Genomic DNA, 14,580 nt, shown 5'->3' with positions numbered 1-14,580 from the left:
GTAACACCACTGCACTCCAGCCTGGGTGACAGAGAGAGAGAGACCCTGTCTTCAAAAAAAAAAAAAAGAAGCGAAAAGAAAAAGAAGAGAGACTAGGACACAGATACACACAGAGGGATGACTCTGTGTGAGGAGTCAGGAGAAGAGGGCCATCTACAAGCCAGGGAGAAAGGCCTCAGGAGGAACCAACTCTGCAGACACCTTGGTCTCGAACTTCCAGCCTCCAGGACAGTGGGAAAATGGGCTGCTGTTGGAGCCCTGTTCTATGGCACCTTGTTACAGAAGCCCCGGAAACAAATGCAGCTCCACCACAGCATTGACAGCGAGCCTCATTCCGAAAGCCAGAGTGCAGACGGGGCCAACCCTCGGGCCCAAGCTCTGATCCCAGGGCGGTGGCGTCTGGTCTGCCTCCCGTGTTGAAGTCAGGGCCTCGGTGGCAGCAGGGGATGGGACGCTATGACCTGGACGCGGTATTTGGGTAGAAGCCTCTTAGATCCCTGCCCTCTGTTCCCTCCGCAGTGGCGGGAGTGGCTCCCACTGCCGGGACCTTGCTGAGGTCTCACCTGAGGCAAGTGTCCGCCTTAGGGTCTGCCCCGTCCTCGTCCCCCGCAAAATTCTAGGCCAGTAACTAGGGTGTTCTGTCCCTGCGACTGGAGGGTGTGGGTTATTCTGCAAGGAGCTGTGGCCTGGCAGGACGGGGAGGACGGGTGGAAATGGAGATGGAGGATGCTGGAGGGGAGGGCGGAAGAAGGCCCGCGTGGGGCCTTTATTGATTGAAAGGAGCATTTTCCAAATCCCGGTAAGGATGCCAGGAACCAGGCTGAATCCGCTGCTGGGTCAGCTCTTGGGAGCTTGGGGCAGGTGCACAGGCTGCCTCGGCCCAGTGTCAAGGGAGGGCCGGGAGACGGAGGAACAGGAGTGCTGGGTTGTGTTTTTGAGCTGGGAGGTGCTGGTATTGGAAAAGGACCCGGAGGACACGCTGGTCGCCAGGCGATAAGGAACCATCGGCCCTCAGCATCAAGGAGCTCAGTGTCCCCCTGGGCCAGGGTTGGTGGCAGAAGAGCCTCCCTCGGAACTGGCTCCTAGTATGTCAGGGTGAGGGGACCCCGGAATGGCATCAACAAGGAACGCGTGGCCCATCGACAGGCGGCAAGTCAGGCATGGCTCCCTGGGGCTTGGGCCTCCAGGAGGCGAGGACTTGGTGTCCTAAGGGGCAGGTATTAGCTGTCTACTGCCCGTAACAAATCACCCGACACTCAGCGCCGTAGAAGAGCAGGCATTTATTATCTCCAAGTTTCTGTAGGACAGAAGTCTGGGTCCCCTGCTCAGGGACCTTCACAAGGCTGCAGCCGAGGTGTGGGCCAGGCCCGTGGGCCTCTCAAGGCCTGACTGTGGGGTCCCTTTGCAAGCTCACCCTCCACCGTCTCAGGCCTCGGGTCCCTGACTGCTGGCTGGAGGCCTCAGTTTCTTGCCACGAGGGCTTTTTCTTGGGGCGGCTCAGCACCTGGCAGCCAGCTCTGCTCAGAATGTGTAAGAGAGAGGAAAACAGAAGCCCAGTGTTGGCGTGACCTCCCCTTGGAAGGACAGCCCGTCACTTTGGCTACAACCTATTCATAGAAGGGAGCCCGCTCCCACCCACACTCCAGGTGGGGGTAACTCACTGGGGCACCAACACAAGTGGGCTCGTGGGGCCACCCTAGAGGCTGTGATGGATAGAGGGAGCAATGGATGGGCACACAGGAGTGCCACAAAAGAGACAAGAGTGGGTGACCTGCTGGGCACAGTGGCTCATGCCTGTAATCCCAGGACTCTGGGAGGCCAAGGTGGGTGGATCATCTGAGGTTGAGAGTTCGAGACCAGCCTGACCAACATGGAGAACCCTGTCTCTACTAAAATACAAAATTAGCCAGGTGTGGTGGTGCATGCCTGTAATCCCAGCTACTCGGGAGGCTGAGGCAGGAGAATCACTTGAACTCGGGAGGCAGAGGTTGCGGTGAGCCAAGATTGCGCCACTGCACTCCAGCCTGGGCAACAAGAGCAAAACTCCGTCTCAAAAAATAAATAAATAAAAAAAGAAGAAGAAGAGTGGGTGACTCCTTGCCGACATTCCAGACCTGAGCCTGGTCTCAGGCAGCCACACAAGGAGAGAGGAAACCACACAGGTCACTTGTGAGCTGTGAGTATGGGCCAGGCACAGCGGCTCACACCTGTTATCCCAGCACTTTGGGAAGCCAAAACAGGAGGATTACTTGAGACCAGGGGTTTGAGACCAGCCTGGACAACATAGTGAGACTCTGTCTCTACTACAAAATTTTAAAATTAGGCCAGGTGTGGTGGCTCACGCCTGTAATCCCAGCACTTTGGGAGGCCGAGGCAGGCGGATCATGAGGTCAGGAGATGGAGACCATCCTGGCTAACACAGTGAAACCCCGTCTCTACTAAAAATACAAAAAATTAGCTGGGCGTGGTGGTGGACGCCTGTAGTCCCAGCTACCTGGGAGGCTGAGGCAGGAGAATGGCAAGAACCTGGGAGGCGGAGCTTGCAATGAGCCGAGATTGTGCCATTGCACTCCAGCCTGGACGACAGAGCGAGACTCTGTCTCAAAAAAAATAAAAAATAAAAAATTAGCCAGGTGCAGTGGTACGTGCTTGTGGTCCCAGCTAATTGGGAGGCTGAGGTGGGATGATCGCCTGAGCCTGGGAGGTCAAGGCTGCAGTAAACCATGATCGTGCCACTGCACTTTAGCCTGGGCAACAGAGAGCGAGACTCCATCTCTAAAAAAGTATTAAACATAGGCCAGGTGTGATGGCTCACACCTGTAATCCCAGCACTTTGGGAAGCCAAGGCGGGCGGATCACCTGAGGTCAGGAGTTCGAGACCAGCCTGGCCAACATGGTGAAACCCCGTCTCTACTAAAAATACACAAATTAGCCGGGTGTGGTGGTGGGCGCCTATAATCCCAGCTACTCGGGAGGCTGAGGCAGGAGAATCGTGTGAACCCAGGAGGCAGAGGTTGCAGTGAGCCGAGATCGTGCCACTGCACTCCGGCCTCAGCGACAGAGTGAGACTCTGTCTAAAAAAAAAAAAAAAAGACAAGATGGCAATGCCCATCATATCCTTGTTAAATTCATGGGCACAATTCCCACAAAAAACCAGATGGACCCTGGCAGATGCCATGGACAGCCATAAACTCAGGGGAGCAGCAGCCACACAGCAGCGGCTGAGCCAACTTGCTGTCTTCCCTGGAGTGAGCTACGCAGCGCTGGCCCATAGTAGGTGGAGACGGACCTAGTGAGCATGTTCGTCCCAGCCTGGCTCAGCAGGGCTGGAAGCTGGCATTCGCCTGGAGCCCGCTCAGTCTGCAGTCCCTGCCCCGCCCCAGAGTGTGTTAACGCTCCTGCCGTCACCACAATTCTAGTGCTTGAAAAGCCCAAGTATCAGTTGAGATATTATTGGTTGTAAGTCATTGGAAACTCAACTGAAATGGGCTGGAAAGACAAATGGATCACATCACTAGATGATTTGGGGAGCACCCGCAGGAGCAGCTGACTCGGGGGCCGGGCTCCCTCTCCGAAGTTCCCTGTGCTCCGCCCACCGCTGTGTTGGTTTCAGCCCTAGGCAACGGCCACTGTCTTATCATCTGCACCGCCTGCGACTCACACCCCTGGAAGTTAGGAGAGTCTCCCCTCCACCAACCGTCAAACCAAAGTCCCCAGTTGCCAAAGACCAGCTCAGCCCAGGTCACGCACCCTCTGCAGCTCAGCCCGTGTGACTGAGAAGTCCCAGGAGAAGGAAGGGGAAGTAGGTGTCTCCAGGCATCACGAAGCCTGCTCTGCGGGGCTACGTGTGTAGACACAGGCTGGTGGAACGCCTTGCCGGAGAGCAGGGGTGGATCCAGGGAGGTTCCCAGGTCCCAGCTCCACTCTTGGCTGGAGGAAAGGCTAGGAAGATGCCCTCCCGTCTGCAGGATGGCGCGTGTGACTCAGCAGGGACAGAGCTGCCTTTCCGGGTGCCTGGTCCCACAGGGGAAGCCCCAGAGTCTCCCCGGGGAAGGGACTGCAGTGAGGTGCCAGTAAAGCTCAGACCCCTTGGGAAGCAGTGAGCCTTCCCAGCAGGGTCAGCGTGCCCTCTGCATCACACAGGGAACTCCCCCCAGGAGGTCCTGAGCCTGCAGGAGGGGACGGCGGGCCCTGGGTTCTGCCTGACCCGGACTCGGGGGTGGGTGGATGCCCCTGGAAGGGTGGCCTGCAGAGCCCCCAGTGACTGGGACTCTGGGGACCGCAGGGGCTGGGGCTGAGCTGCAGCCAAGAGACCTGCTGCAGAAGGGGGGACCCCTTGCAGACAGCCCATCACTGCCCTGTTCCTGCCGCCAGGTGTGGCCTCGGTGTTGCTCCCGGGTCCGGGCAGTGGTGGCCGCTGCACCAGTTCCGTCACTGGGGGCTCTCGGGGTTGGGTGCTGGGATAAAGGCAGGCCCCGAGCTTCCGGGATCATGGGTCTGGAGTTGTCCCTGGAAAATAGAGCTGGACCCCGTTTGTGCCCTGAGGGCGGGTGACCACACATGATCACGGGGCAGGAGGGTGGATTGCAAGCTGAAGTGGGTTGGAGAGACCCTGGAGGGGTTGGAAGTCCCATGTGGGAGACTCAGCTGAGCCTCCTCTGCACCCTGCCTGCAGCTGCTTCCCCTGCAGTGCCCACCCCCCGAGCCCTGCCAAGTCCCAACGGAGCCCCACAATCATCCCCCAACGTTACTCACCTCAGGCGGCCAGAGTCTCCCCTCCATACTCGAAGCTGCCGGGGTCTCCCTGCTGCAGACTCTCCCTAGCAGGGACCCAGATAGACGGACGCTGGTGGCTGGACAGATGGGCTCCCGGGTCTAGGTTGCCCAGCCCAGCCCCTCTGTCTCCAGCGTGGGGTCAGACCCCGGGAAGGATGCTGTGGCCTCCATCCTGTGGTCGGCCTGTCCTTCCAGGCTCAATCAGACGTCACCCCGCAGCCCTCCTGAGTCGCCCGGGCCTGCCGTGCCCTCCCCGAGGGGCTGACGAGGCCTTTGCTCTGGCTCTGGCATCCGCCCATCGGCCCAGTGCCAAGTGGAGTCCACATGGTGCCCGCCCAGCACCGGCTGATGGTGACGGTGACGGTGGTGACTGTGCAGGGCCGTCTGGCCTGTGGAAACCTGATCCTACCCCTGGCCCCGGGGCCGGCTAAGTCCCCAAAAGCCCAAAGCCGGGGTTCTAGTGCTGCTTGGGCCTGGGCTGCCCTCTCACGGAAGCTCTGTGGGCACCTCCTCTGTCAGGCGGCCGCCTGGGCCGGATCTGGACCCCAGAGCCGTGTCATTGCGTATTTGCCAGACCATTCATGTCCCAAGCAAACTGGACAACACCGTCTTTGCCACCTCCCCTGCAGACAGCCTGCAGCAGGCTGGGGTTGGGTGGGGAGGACCCTCCAGCAGGACAGGCCGCCCCCACAAACCGAGCCTGATCACCCTGACCCTGTTTCACCCTGGACAGCCGAGGCCTCCCCCAGGGCTGGCTTGGCATAAAGAAGCCCCCACGCCAGCCCTGCTGGGCAGCACCCCATCTGTCCAGGCTGCACTGGGCGCTGCCACCCTCCTCACCCTGCCTGGCTGGCCATGTCCCAGCCCCATCCCAGCCCCAAGCCCTCCTGAGCCGACAGCGCCACGTGGCTGCCACCCAGAGGCCACTCAGGGAGTGACAGGCCACTGGCCAGCCGGGTGGACCATCCACCCCACCGCCTCTGCCGGTTTCTCCTCACTCACCTGTTCACACACTCATTCATTTGCTCAATGATTCGTTCATCCATCCTTCACAAGGCTGGGTCCTTGGCAGGCGGGGCACAGAGGAAGAACAGGCCTTGTGGCCACAGGGACGCAGCCAGAGAAGACACACCCAGCCCTGCTCCCCTCCGGCTTCCTAGTGGGGACACAGCCGATGCCTGTAGTTCTTTTGGATTTTTGGTTTTTCTTGAGACGAAGTCTCACTCTGTCGCCCAGGCCGGAGTGCCCTGGCGTGATCTCGGCTCACTGCAGCCTCCACCTCCTGGGTGCAAGCGATTCTCATGCCTCAGCCTCCCGAGTAGCTGAGATTACAGGTGCGCGTCATCACAGCCGGCTAATCTTTTGTATTTTTAGTAGAGATGGGGTTTCACCATCTTGGCCAGGCTGGTTTCGAACTCCTGAGCTTAAGTGATCCGCCCGCCTCGGCCTCCCAAAGTGCTGGGATTACAGGCCTGGGCCAATGCGCCCGGCTTAGATGCCTGAAGTTTGCAAAAACAGATAATGTCACAGAGAGGGGAGGTCAATGGAGGAAGCAAACTGCCCCCTGGATGTGTGGGGGGGCCAGGGCAGACAGGAGGGGCCACGAGGGGCAGGAGGAGGGAAGAGCGTGGGACCCTGAGCAGGGCAAGGGCCAACGGGTGGGAGCGGGGCGGAGATGCACAGAGTGACTTCACATCCACTTCTCGGGTGGAGGGCTGGGGGCCGGGCAGAAGGTAGAGCCCGCATCTTCAGAGACCTCCTGGGCCGCAAGGAGGAGGGGCAACAGGTGAGGATGTGGGTGTGGCCTGGGCAACAGGTGAGGGTATGGTATGGCCTGAGCGGCAGGTGAGGTGTAGCCCTGGCCTGGGTGGCAGACGACATGGCCTGGGAGGAGGGTGGTGGGGCAAGGCGCTCTACACGTCTCTTTCCTGGGTCCACCTGTGCCCCAGCGTTCCCCTGCCCCCCACCCCAGGGCATCCCAGGAGTCTCTGGAATCACGCAGAAGACTCAGGACTCTTCAGCTTTTACAGGCAGCCTCCCGTCCTCTGGAGGCTTCCCAGGGGAGGGGCTGCTGGTGTTACTGGTTGGAAGGTCTCGACTGTGAGTTGTTTAGGTTCTTGTGTGCAGAACAAAGAATTGAACACGCACAAAGAAAGCAACAAAAGAATGAAGTAACGAAAGACAAGACAAGCAAAAAATGGAGTGACGAAAGCACAGATTCATTGAAGACCACAAGGTGCAATTCACAGAGAGGCAGCGGGCGGAGCAGGCGGCCCCAGAGCCTCTGTGGCAGTGCTCCCCAGGGTTTTTAGGAAGCCAGGAGAATTTGGTAACACCCCAGGTGCCCTTTAGAGGCCTCCAACTGGTGACTCCTTATGAAGGACTGGCTCACAGCCAATCAGAGGCTGAAGTGGAAACTGTCTTGTTACCATAGGAGTGAGGCCCAGTGTTACCCAGAACCGGCTGCCTTTGCTGTTCTCTTGCTCACGCCTCAACCCTGGGTCACCCCAATTATTCCCTCCTCTCCTGCCTCACTGCGAGAGAACAAATCAGTCAATGCTTCAACCTGTGTCTCACCTGCAGAGAGGCTCCCGAGGCACTCGTCCTTCCCGGCAGCCCTGCCCTCTTGTCTTGCCTGGCCCTGTCTGCGCCCCAGTGCATGCCTGAACCCCCATGTTCTCCTTTGTCTCCTGCGTCTGGGCCCATGGGGAGCGCCCGGGCAGCTGGCAGGTTGGGGGGAGGGCGCGATTCTGCTTCGGGCCCTGCAGATTCTCCTCTGCCCCAGCGGGCGCACATTTGGGCACCAAGACTGTACTTCTGCGGGGCACGGATCCGGGGGAGGGCAGGTGTCTCTCTAGGCCTCAAATCCAGGCCAGGAGCAGGGGGCGACTGGGCTGGGAGTGGGGAGCACCGCCCGGAGCACCAGCAGACAGTGGGCGTCCTCAGCTGTCACCCCCTCCCTCCATTGTCTACTTGGTTGCCTGGCTGTTTTGTTTTGTTTTGTTTTTTTGAGACGGAGTCTCGCTCTGTCGCCCAGGCTGGAGTGCAATGGCGCAATCTTGGCACACTGCAACCTCCCGTTCCCAGGTTCAAGCAATTCTCCTGCCTCAGCCTCCCAAGTAGCCAGGATTAAAGGTGCCCGCCACAACACCCAGCTAATTTTTGTATTTTAGCAGAGACGAGGTTACACCATGTTGGTCAGGCTGGTCTCCAACTCCTGACCTCAGATGATCCGCCCGCCTCCGCCTCCCAAAGTGCTGGGATTATAGGCATGAGCCACTGCGCCTGGCTCCTGGGTGTTTTTTTTTAACGGCTTTACTGAGACATAATTCACATACCACACAATTCAGAATGCGTCCAGCTCAGCGAGTTTCTGCATCTTCAGAGCTGTGCAGCCGTCACCGCAGGCGGTTTTAGATCATTTCCTCATCTCAGAAAGAGCCCTCCACCCTCCAGCTCCCGCCCCCTTCCCGCATCCCTCCCTCCCCAGCCCTAAGAGCTGTCTCCATAAAGTCGCTCAGGATGCCCCTGTAAGTGCTGCTACACAGCATCTGTCTGCTTATTTCACACAGCACAGTGCCCAAGGTCCGTCGGTGCTGCCGTGTGGATCGGAACTTCATTCTAAGGCCCAAGAGTCCACTGCATGGGCGCAGGACCCCCTGTGTGACCAACCTCTGTTGATGGACACAGCTGTTTCCACCTCTCTGTGATTATGGATGTGCTGCTATGCACAGGCACGCACAATGTTTTATGTGGACTTTTTTTTTTTTGAGACAGAGTCTCACTCTGTCACCCAAGCTGGAGCGCAGTGGCATGATCTTGGCTCACTGCCACCTCTGCTTCACTGGGCACAAATGATTCTCCAATCTCAGCCTCCAGAATAGCTGGGACCGCAGGCACAAGACAACGATGCCCAGCTAATGTTTTTTTTTTTTTTTTGATATGGAGTTTCATCTTGTTGCCCAGGCTGGAGTGCAATGGCGTGATCTCGGCTCACTGCAACCTCCGCTTCCCAGGTTCAAGCGCTTCTCCTGCCTCAGCCTCCCGAGTAGCTGGGATTACAGGTGTTAGTCACCACGTCCAGCTAATTTTTCTATTTCTAGTAGAGACGGGGTTTCACCATGTTCATCAGGCTGGTCTCAAACTATTGACCTCAGGTGATCCGCCTGCCTCAGCCTCCCAAAGTGCTGGGATTACAGGCATGAGCCACCGCGCCTGGCAATTTTTGTATTTTTTAACAAGACAGGGTCTCCCTGTGTTGCCCAGGCTGGTCTTTAATTCCTGAGCTGAAAGTGATCCATCTGTCTAAGGCTCCCAAAGTGCTGGGATTACAGGTGTGAGCCAATGCGCCTGGCCGGACGTCTTCATTTATCTTGGGTCCTCACCTAGGAGTGGCATTGCTGGGTTGCACGGCCACTGTATGTTTAATTGTTTGAAGAACCACCAGCTGGGACGTCTTCTTTACGCCCAAACCTGACCCACTGCTGCCCTGTCCAGGCCCCTCCCAGCTCTTCACTGCGTGACCCAGCTTTGCCAAGGACTCAGACGTGGCCCTGGCCGATACCTCCCACCATGGCTTCCATTGTGTATATTTGTTTATAGAGTCTTGTGCCATCCATATTTTTAAAAATATTATATAATGAAATGTGTATCTTTTCTATAATTCATGGGTTTTAAATTTTGCTATATCTTGTTAAGGGAATGCTCTTTATCAGATCAAGGAATTGTTCTTCTACTACTAGGCTGCAAAGCAATTTTTTTTTTTTTTTGAGATGAAGTCTTGCTCTGTCACCCAGGCTGGGGTGCGGTGGCGTGATCTCGGCTTACTGCAAGCTCCGCCTCCCGGGTTCACGCCATTCTCCTGCTTCAGCCTCCCCAGCAGCTGGGATAATAGGCACACGCCGCCATGCCCAGCTATTTTTTTTTTTTGTATTTTTAGTAGAGATGGGGTTTCACCGTGTTAGCCAGGATGGTCTCGATCTGACCTCGTGATGTGCCCACCTCGGCCTCCCAAAGTGCTGAGATTACAGGCGTAAGCCACCGCGCCTGGCATTGCAAAGCGATTTTTAAAAATTGCAAATGAGGCCGGGCACGGTGGCTCACTCCTGTAACCCCAGCACTTTGGGAGGTTGAGATGGGTGGATCACGAGGTCAGGAGTTCGAGACCAGTCTGGCCAACATGGTGAATCCCCGTCTCCACTAAAAATACAAAAATTAGCCAGGCATGGTGGCGGTCACCTGTAATTCCAGCTATTCAGGAGGCTGAGGCAGGAGAATCACTTGAACTCAGGAGGTGGAGGTTGCAGTGAGCTGAGATCATGCCATCGCACTGCAGCCTGGGTGACATCGCGAGACTCTGTCCCCAAAAATATAAATAAATTAAAATTTTTTTTAATTAAAAAAATAAAAGTTGCAAATGAGTATTTTTCTTTTTTGAGATGGGGTTGCACTCTGTTGCCCAGGCTGGAGTCCAGAGCCACCATCACGGCTCACTGCAGCCTCAACCTCCTGGGCTCAAGCAATCCTCCCACCTCAGACCCTCAGTAGCTGGGACCACAGGTGTGCGCCCTGTGCACATATGCACCATGCTTGCCTAATATTTTCTTATTTTTTTAGATGGGGTTTTGCTACATTGCCCAGGCTGATCTTGAACTCTTGAGCCCAAGGGATCCACCTGCCTTGGTCTCCCAAAGTGCTGGGATTGCAGGCATGAGCCATGACCCCTGGGCCCTGCAAATCAGTATTGAATTGCACAAAATGCTGTTTCTGTAGCTGTTGAGATGACTGCAGAAATTTTCTTCTTTAATTTTTTTTTTTTTTTTGACAGAGTCTCGCTTCGTGCCCAGGCTGGAATGCAATGGCGCGATCTTGGCTCACCGCAACCTCTACCTCCCCAGGTTCAGGCGAGGGTCCCGCATCAGCCTCCTGAGTAGCTGGGACTACAGGCACCCTCCATGATGCCCGGCTAATTTTTGTATTTTTACTAGAGATGGGGTATCACCATGTTGGCCAGGCTGGTCTTGAACTCCTGAGCTCAGGTGATCCGCCTGCCTCGGCCTCCCAAAGTGCTGGGATTACAGGCGTGAGCCACCACGCCCAGCCTCCTTTACTCTTAATGTAACATGCAGATAACATTAGTTAGTTTCCTGACATTGAAATTCTGATATAACCCCTACGTGATCATGAGGTCTGACATTTCTTATATGCAGCTGACTTCAATTTATTAATAGTTTATCTAGGCTTTCTACATCTACAGTCATGAAACAGATGTGTCTTAATTTTCATTTTGGAGTTGAGATCATGCTAGCCTTCTGTGAAAATTTCAAGACACGGATTTTTCTGTTCCATGAATGTTTGGTAAAAATTCACCCGTAAAACCAGCTAGAGCTGGCCAGGTGCGGTGGCTCACGCCTGTAATCCCAGCACTTTGGGAGGCCGAGGCAGGTGGATCACCGGGTCAGGAGATCGGAGACCATCCTGGCTAACACGGTGAAACCCCATCTCTACTAAAAATACAAAAAAATTAGCCAGGCGTGGTGGCGGGCGCCTGCAGTCCCAGATACTCAACTCAGGAGGCTGAGGCAGGAGAATGGTGTGAACCTGGGAGGCGGAGCTTGCAGTGAGCCGAGATCGCGCCGCTGCACTCCAGCCTGGGTGACAGAGCGAGACTCCGTCTCAAAACAAACAAACAAACAAAAAATGCTGGATACGGTGACTCATGCCTATAAATCCTAGCACTTTGGGAGGCGGAGGTGGGCAGATCACCTGAGGTTAAGAGTTCAAGACCAGCCTGGCCAACATGGCAAAACCCCATCTCTACTAAAAGTAAAAAAATTAGCCGTGGCAGGCACCTGTAATCCCAGCTATTCAGGAGGCTGAGGCAGAAGAATCGCTTGTACCCAGGAGGTAGAGGCTGCAGTGAGCCAAGATCAGGTCACTGCACTCCAGCCTGGGTGACAGCGTGAGACTCTGTCCCAAAAAAAAAAAAAAAAAAAAAGCAGACACCCAAGAGTCAACAAACCCAGGAGCAAAACCAACACCACAAAACAGGCACACACAATACACCCAGGAAGTAAAACTCGGGCCCAAAGCCAGCAGAGCAAGCATGAGAAGATACCAGGAAAAGTATAATGAACCCGGTCTCCAGAGAGGCGGCAGCATGTCACAGCCAATACACACCAAAGATCGGCTCTTTCTCCCTCTCCTCATTGTCTTCGCGTCGTCGGCTTCGGCCCGCGCTGACTTGCCTCATGGTCACAAGATGGCTGCCAGCAGCCTCCAAGGCCATTTGCTGCGTGGTTCACGCATGACAGGAGCAGAGCTTCCGCCGGTAGGGCCCGGAGTGTCGTCCTTGCCCAACCCACAAGCTGGCAGAGAAGCTTCCATCCCGGAAGCTGCAATAAACATCTTACATATCATTGGCCCAGTGTGGGTGACAGGCCCATGCCTAAACCAATCACTGTGGGCCATGCCGACTGGTTTAAACCAACCCCATTCATGCTGGGAGCTGGGGTCAGGCCCTGGTGTCCTTGAGGCCCAAGGACTGGGGTGGGGTGGTAGCTGCTTGAATAAAATAGCAGGCATTTTACTAAGGGGTGGGGGGCAGGATGTCAGATGACCTGAAGCATCACGTGACTTTATTTTATTATTTTATTACTTTATTTATTTTTGAGACAGTTTAGCTCTGTAGCCCAGGCTGGAGTGCAGTGGTGCAATCTTGGCTCACTGCAATCTCTGCCTCCTGGGTTCAAGTGATTCTCCTGTCTCAGCCTCCCGAGTAGCTGGGACTACAGGTGCGTGCCACCATGCCCAGCTAATTTTTGATTTTTAGTAGAAACGGGGTTTCACCATGTTGGCCAGGCTGGTCTTGAACTCCTGACCTCAAGTGATCCACCTGCTTCGGCCTCCCAAAGTGCTGGGATTACAGGCATGAGCCACTGCGTCCGGCCTGAATTGCCACATGAGTCTTTATGCACACCCAAAACAAAATGACCCGGAAAGGTAGAACATAAGGCAGGTACGGTGATATTAACATCAGACAAAATAGAAGTGAAAACAACAATGATTACATAGGACCTAGAAGAATATTCCATCACTGAAAAAAAGAATGGTCTGCCAGACGTAACCGTGTGACCATCAGAAGTGTGTCCACAGAGGCTGGACTGCATCAGGGCTCCCAGGGCACCTCTCCTCACGTCTTGCCATCAGAACTGGGTCACATGGAGGCTGGGCACAGTGGCTCATGCCTGTAATCCCAGCACTTTGGGAGGTGCAGGTGGGTAGATCATTTGAGGCCAGGAGTTCAAGACCAGCCTGGCCAACATGGTGAAATGCCATCTCTACTAAAAATATAAAATTAGCTGGGCATGGCGGCGCATGCCTATAATGCCAGCTACTTGGGAGGCTGAGGCGGGAGAATCACTTGAACCAGGAGGTGGAGGTTACAGTGAGCCAAGATGATGCCACTGCACTCCAGCCTGGGCGACAAGAGCGAAACTCCATCTCAAAAAAAAAAAAAAAGAACTGGGTCACATGGTTTGCCACCACTCACCGGCCTCTCCCCTGTCTGGGCAGACTGGTGGGCTCTGTGCCACTAAGATGTTTACCTGAGACTAAAGCGGCAAGCGCAGACACGGGGCTGGATCACATCAGGAAGGACTGTGAGGTGCACAGAGGGTTGGACAGATCCAGAACCACAGGGAGAACCTTTCACACGCGATCTCAGAATTTACAAGGTTGGCTCAACACAACCAAGCAAGGACATAGAAGATTTAAACATTACGGCTGGGCATGGCAGCTCATGCCTGTCATCCCAGCAGTCTGGGAGGCCAAGGCAGGCGGATCACTTGAGGTCAGGAGTTCGAGACCAGCCTGGCCAACATGGTGAAACCCCGTCTCTACTAAAAATACAAAAGTTAGCCAGGCGTGGTGGCAGGTGCCTGTAGTCCCAGCTACTCGGGACGCTGAGGCAGGAGAATTGCTTGAACCCGGGAGGCGGAGGTTGCAGTGAGCCTAGACTGAGCCATTGAACTCCAGCCTGGGCAATAAGAGCGAAACCTTGCCTCAAAAAAAAAAAAAAAAAAAAGAAGATTTGCACATTACAATTAGCATGCCTAATCAAAAAGTCATGAATACCCAAATTAAGCTGTGTAACCGAGAGACAACACGTGTTCTTTTCAGACGTGCATGCAGCGGTTCACAAAAGTGTAGCGGGTACGAGACTGCAATAAAAATCTCCACAACTTCAGAAAACCAGCTGGGCCATGGCTCATGCCTGCTGTCCCAGGGCTATGGGAGGCCAAGGCCAGAGGATCGCTTCAGCCTAGAAGTTCAAGCTGCAGTGAGCTATTATTGTGCCATCTCACTCCAGCCTGGGTGACAAAGCGAGACCCCATCTCAAAAATAATAATAATTATTGTTATTTTTTGTTTTTTTTGAGATGGAGTTTCGCTGTTGTTCCCTAGGCTGGAGTGCGGTGGCACAATCTTGGCTCACTTCAACCTCCGCCTCCCAGGTTCAAGTGATTCTCCTGCCTTAGCCTCCCAAGTAGCTGGGATTACAGGCCTGGGCCGCCACACCCGGCTAATTTTGTATTTTTAGTAGAGACGAGCTTTCTCCATGTTGGTGAGGCTGGTCTTGAACTTCTGACCTCAGGTGATCGGCCCACCTCAGTCTCCCAAAGTGCTGGGATTACAGGAGTGAGCCACTGCCCTCGGCCACACACAAAAAAAATATTTTTAAAGTATGAGCTTCAGGCTGGGCGTGGTGGCTCACACCTAAAATCTCAGCACTTTGGGAGGCCGA

At 55.2% G+C, this 14,580-nt stretch overlaps 1 protein-coding gene across 1 annotated transcript; it reads right to left on the bottom strand.

The window, feature by feature from the left end:
* Positions 1–1,261: 1,261 nt before the first annotated feature.
* LOC101058250 (uncharacterized) lies at positions 1,262–12,065 on the bottom strand. Its single transcript, NM_001280421.2, is given in 5 exon segments — positions 1,262–1,517; positions 3,751–4,522; positions 4,756–4,820; positions 5,779–6,275; positions 11,956–12,065. A coding segment is annotated over 1 exon segment (375 nt). The 5' UTR covers positions 4,494–4,522; positions 4,756–4,820; positions 5,779–6,275; positions 11,956–12,065; the 3' UTR covers positions 1,262–1,517; positions 3,751–4,118.
* Positions 12,066–14,580: the final 2,515 nt, after the last annotated feature.

The sequence above is a fragment of the Pan troglodytes genome, chromosome 19 (genome assembly GCF_028858775.2).
Source record: "Pan troglodytes isolate AG18354 chromosome 19, NHGRI_mPanTro3-v2.0_pri, whole genome shotgun sequence".
NCBI classification, from domain to species: domain Eukaryota; kingdom Metazoa; phylum Chordata; class Mammalia; order Primates; family Hominidae; genus Pan; species Pan troglodytes.
Note: the sequence above shows the minus strand (reverse complement) of the source record. Positions and strands in the feature narration are given on the sequence as shown.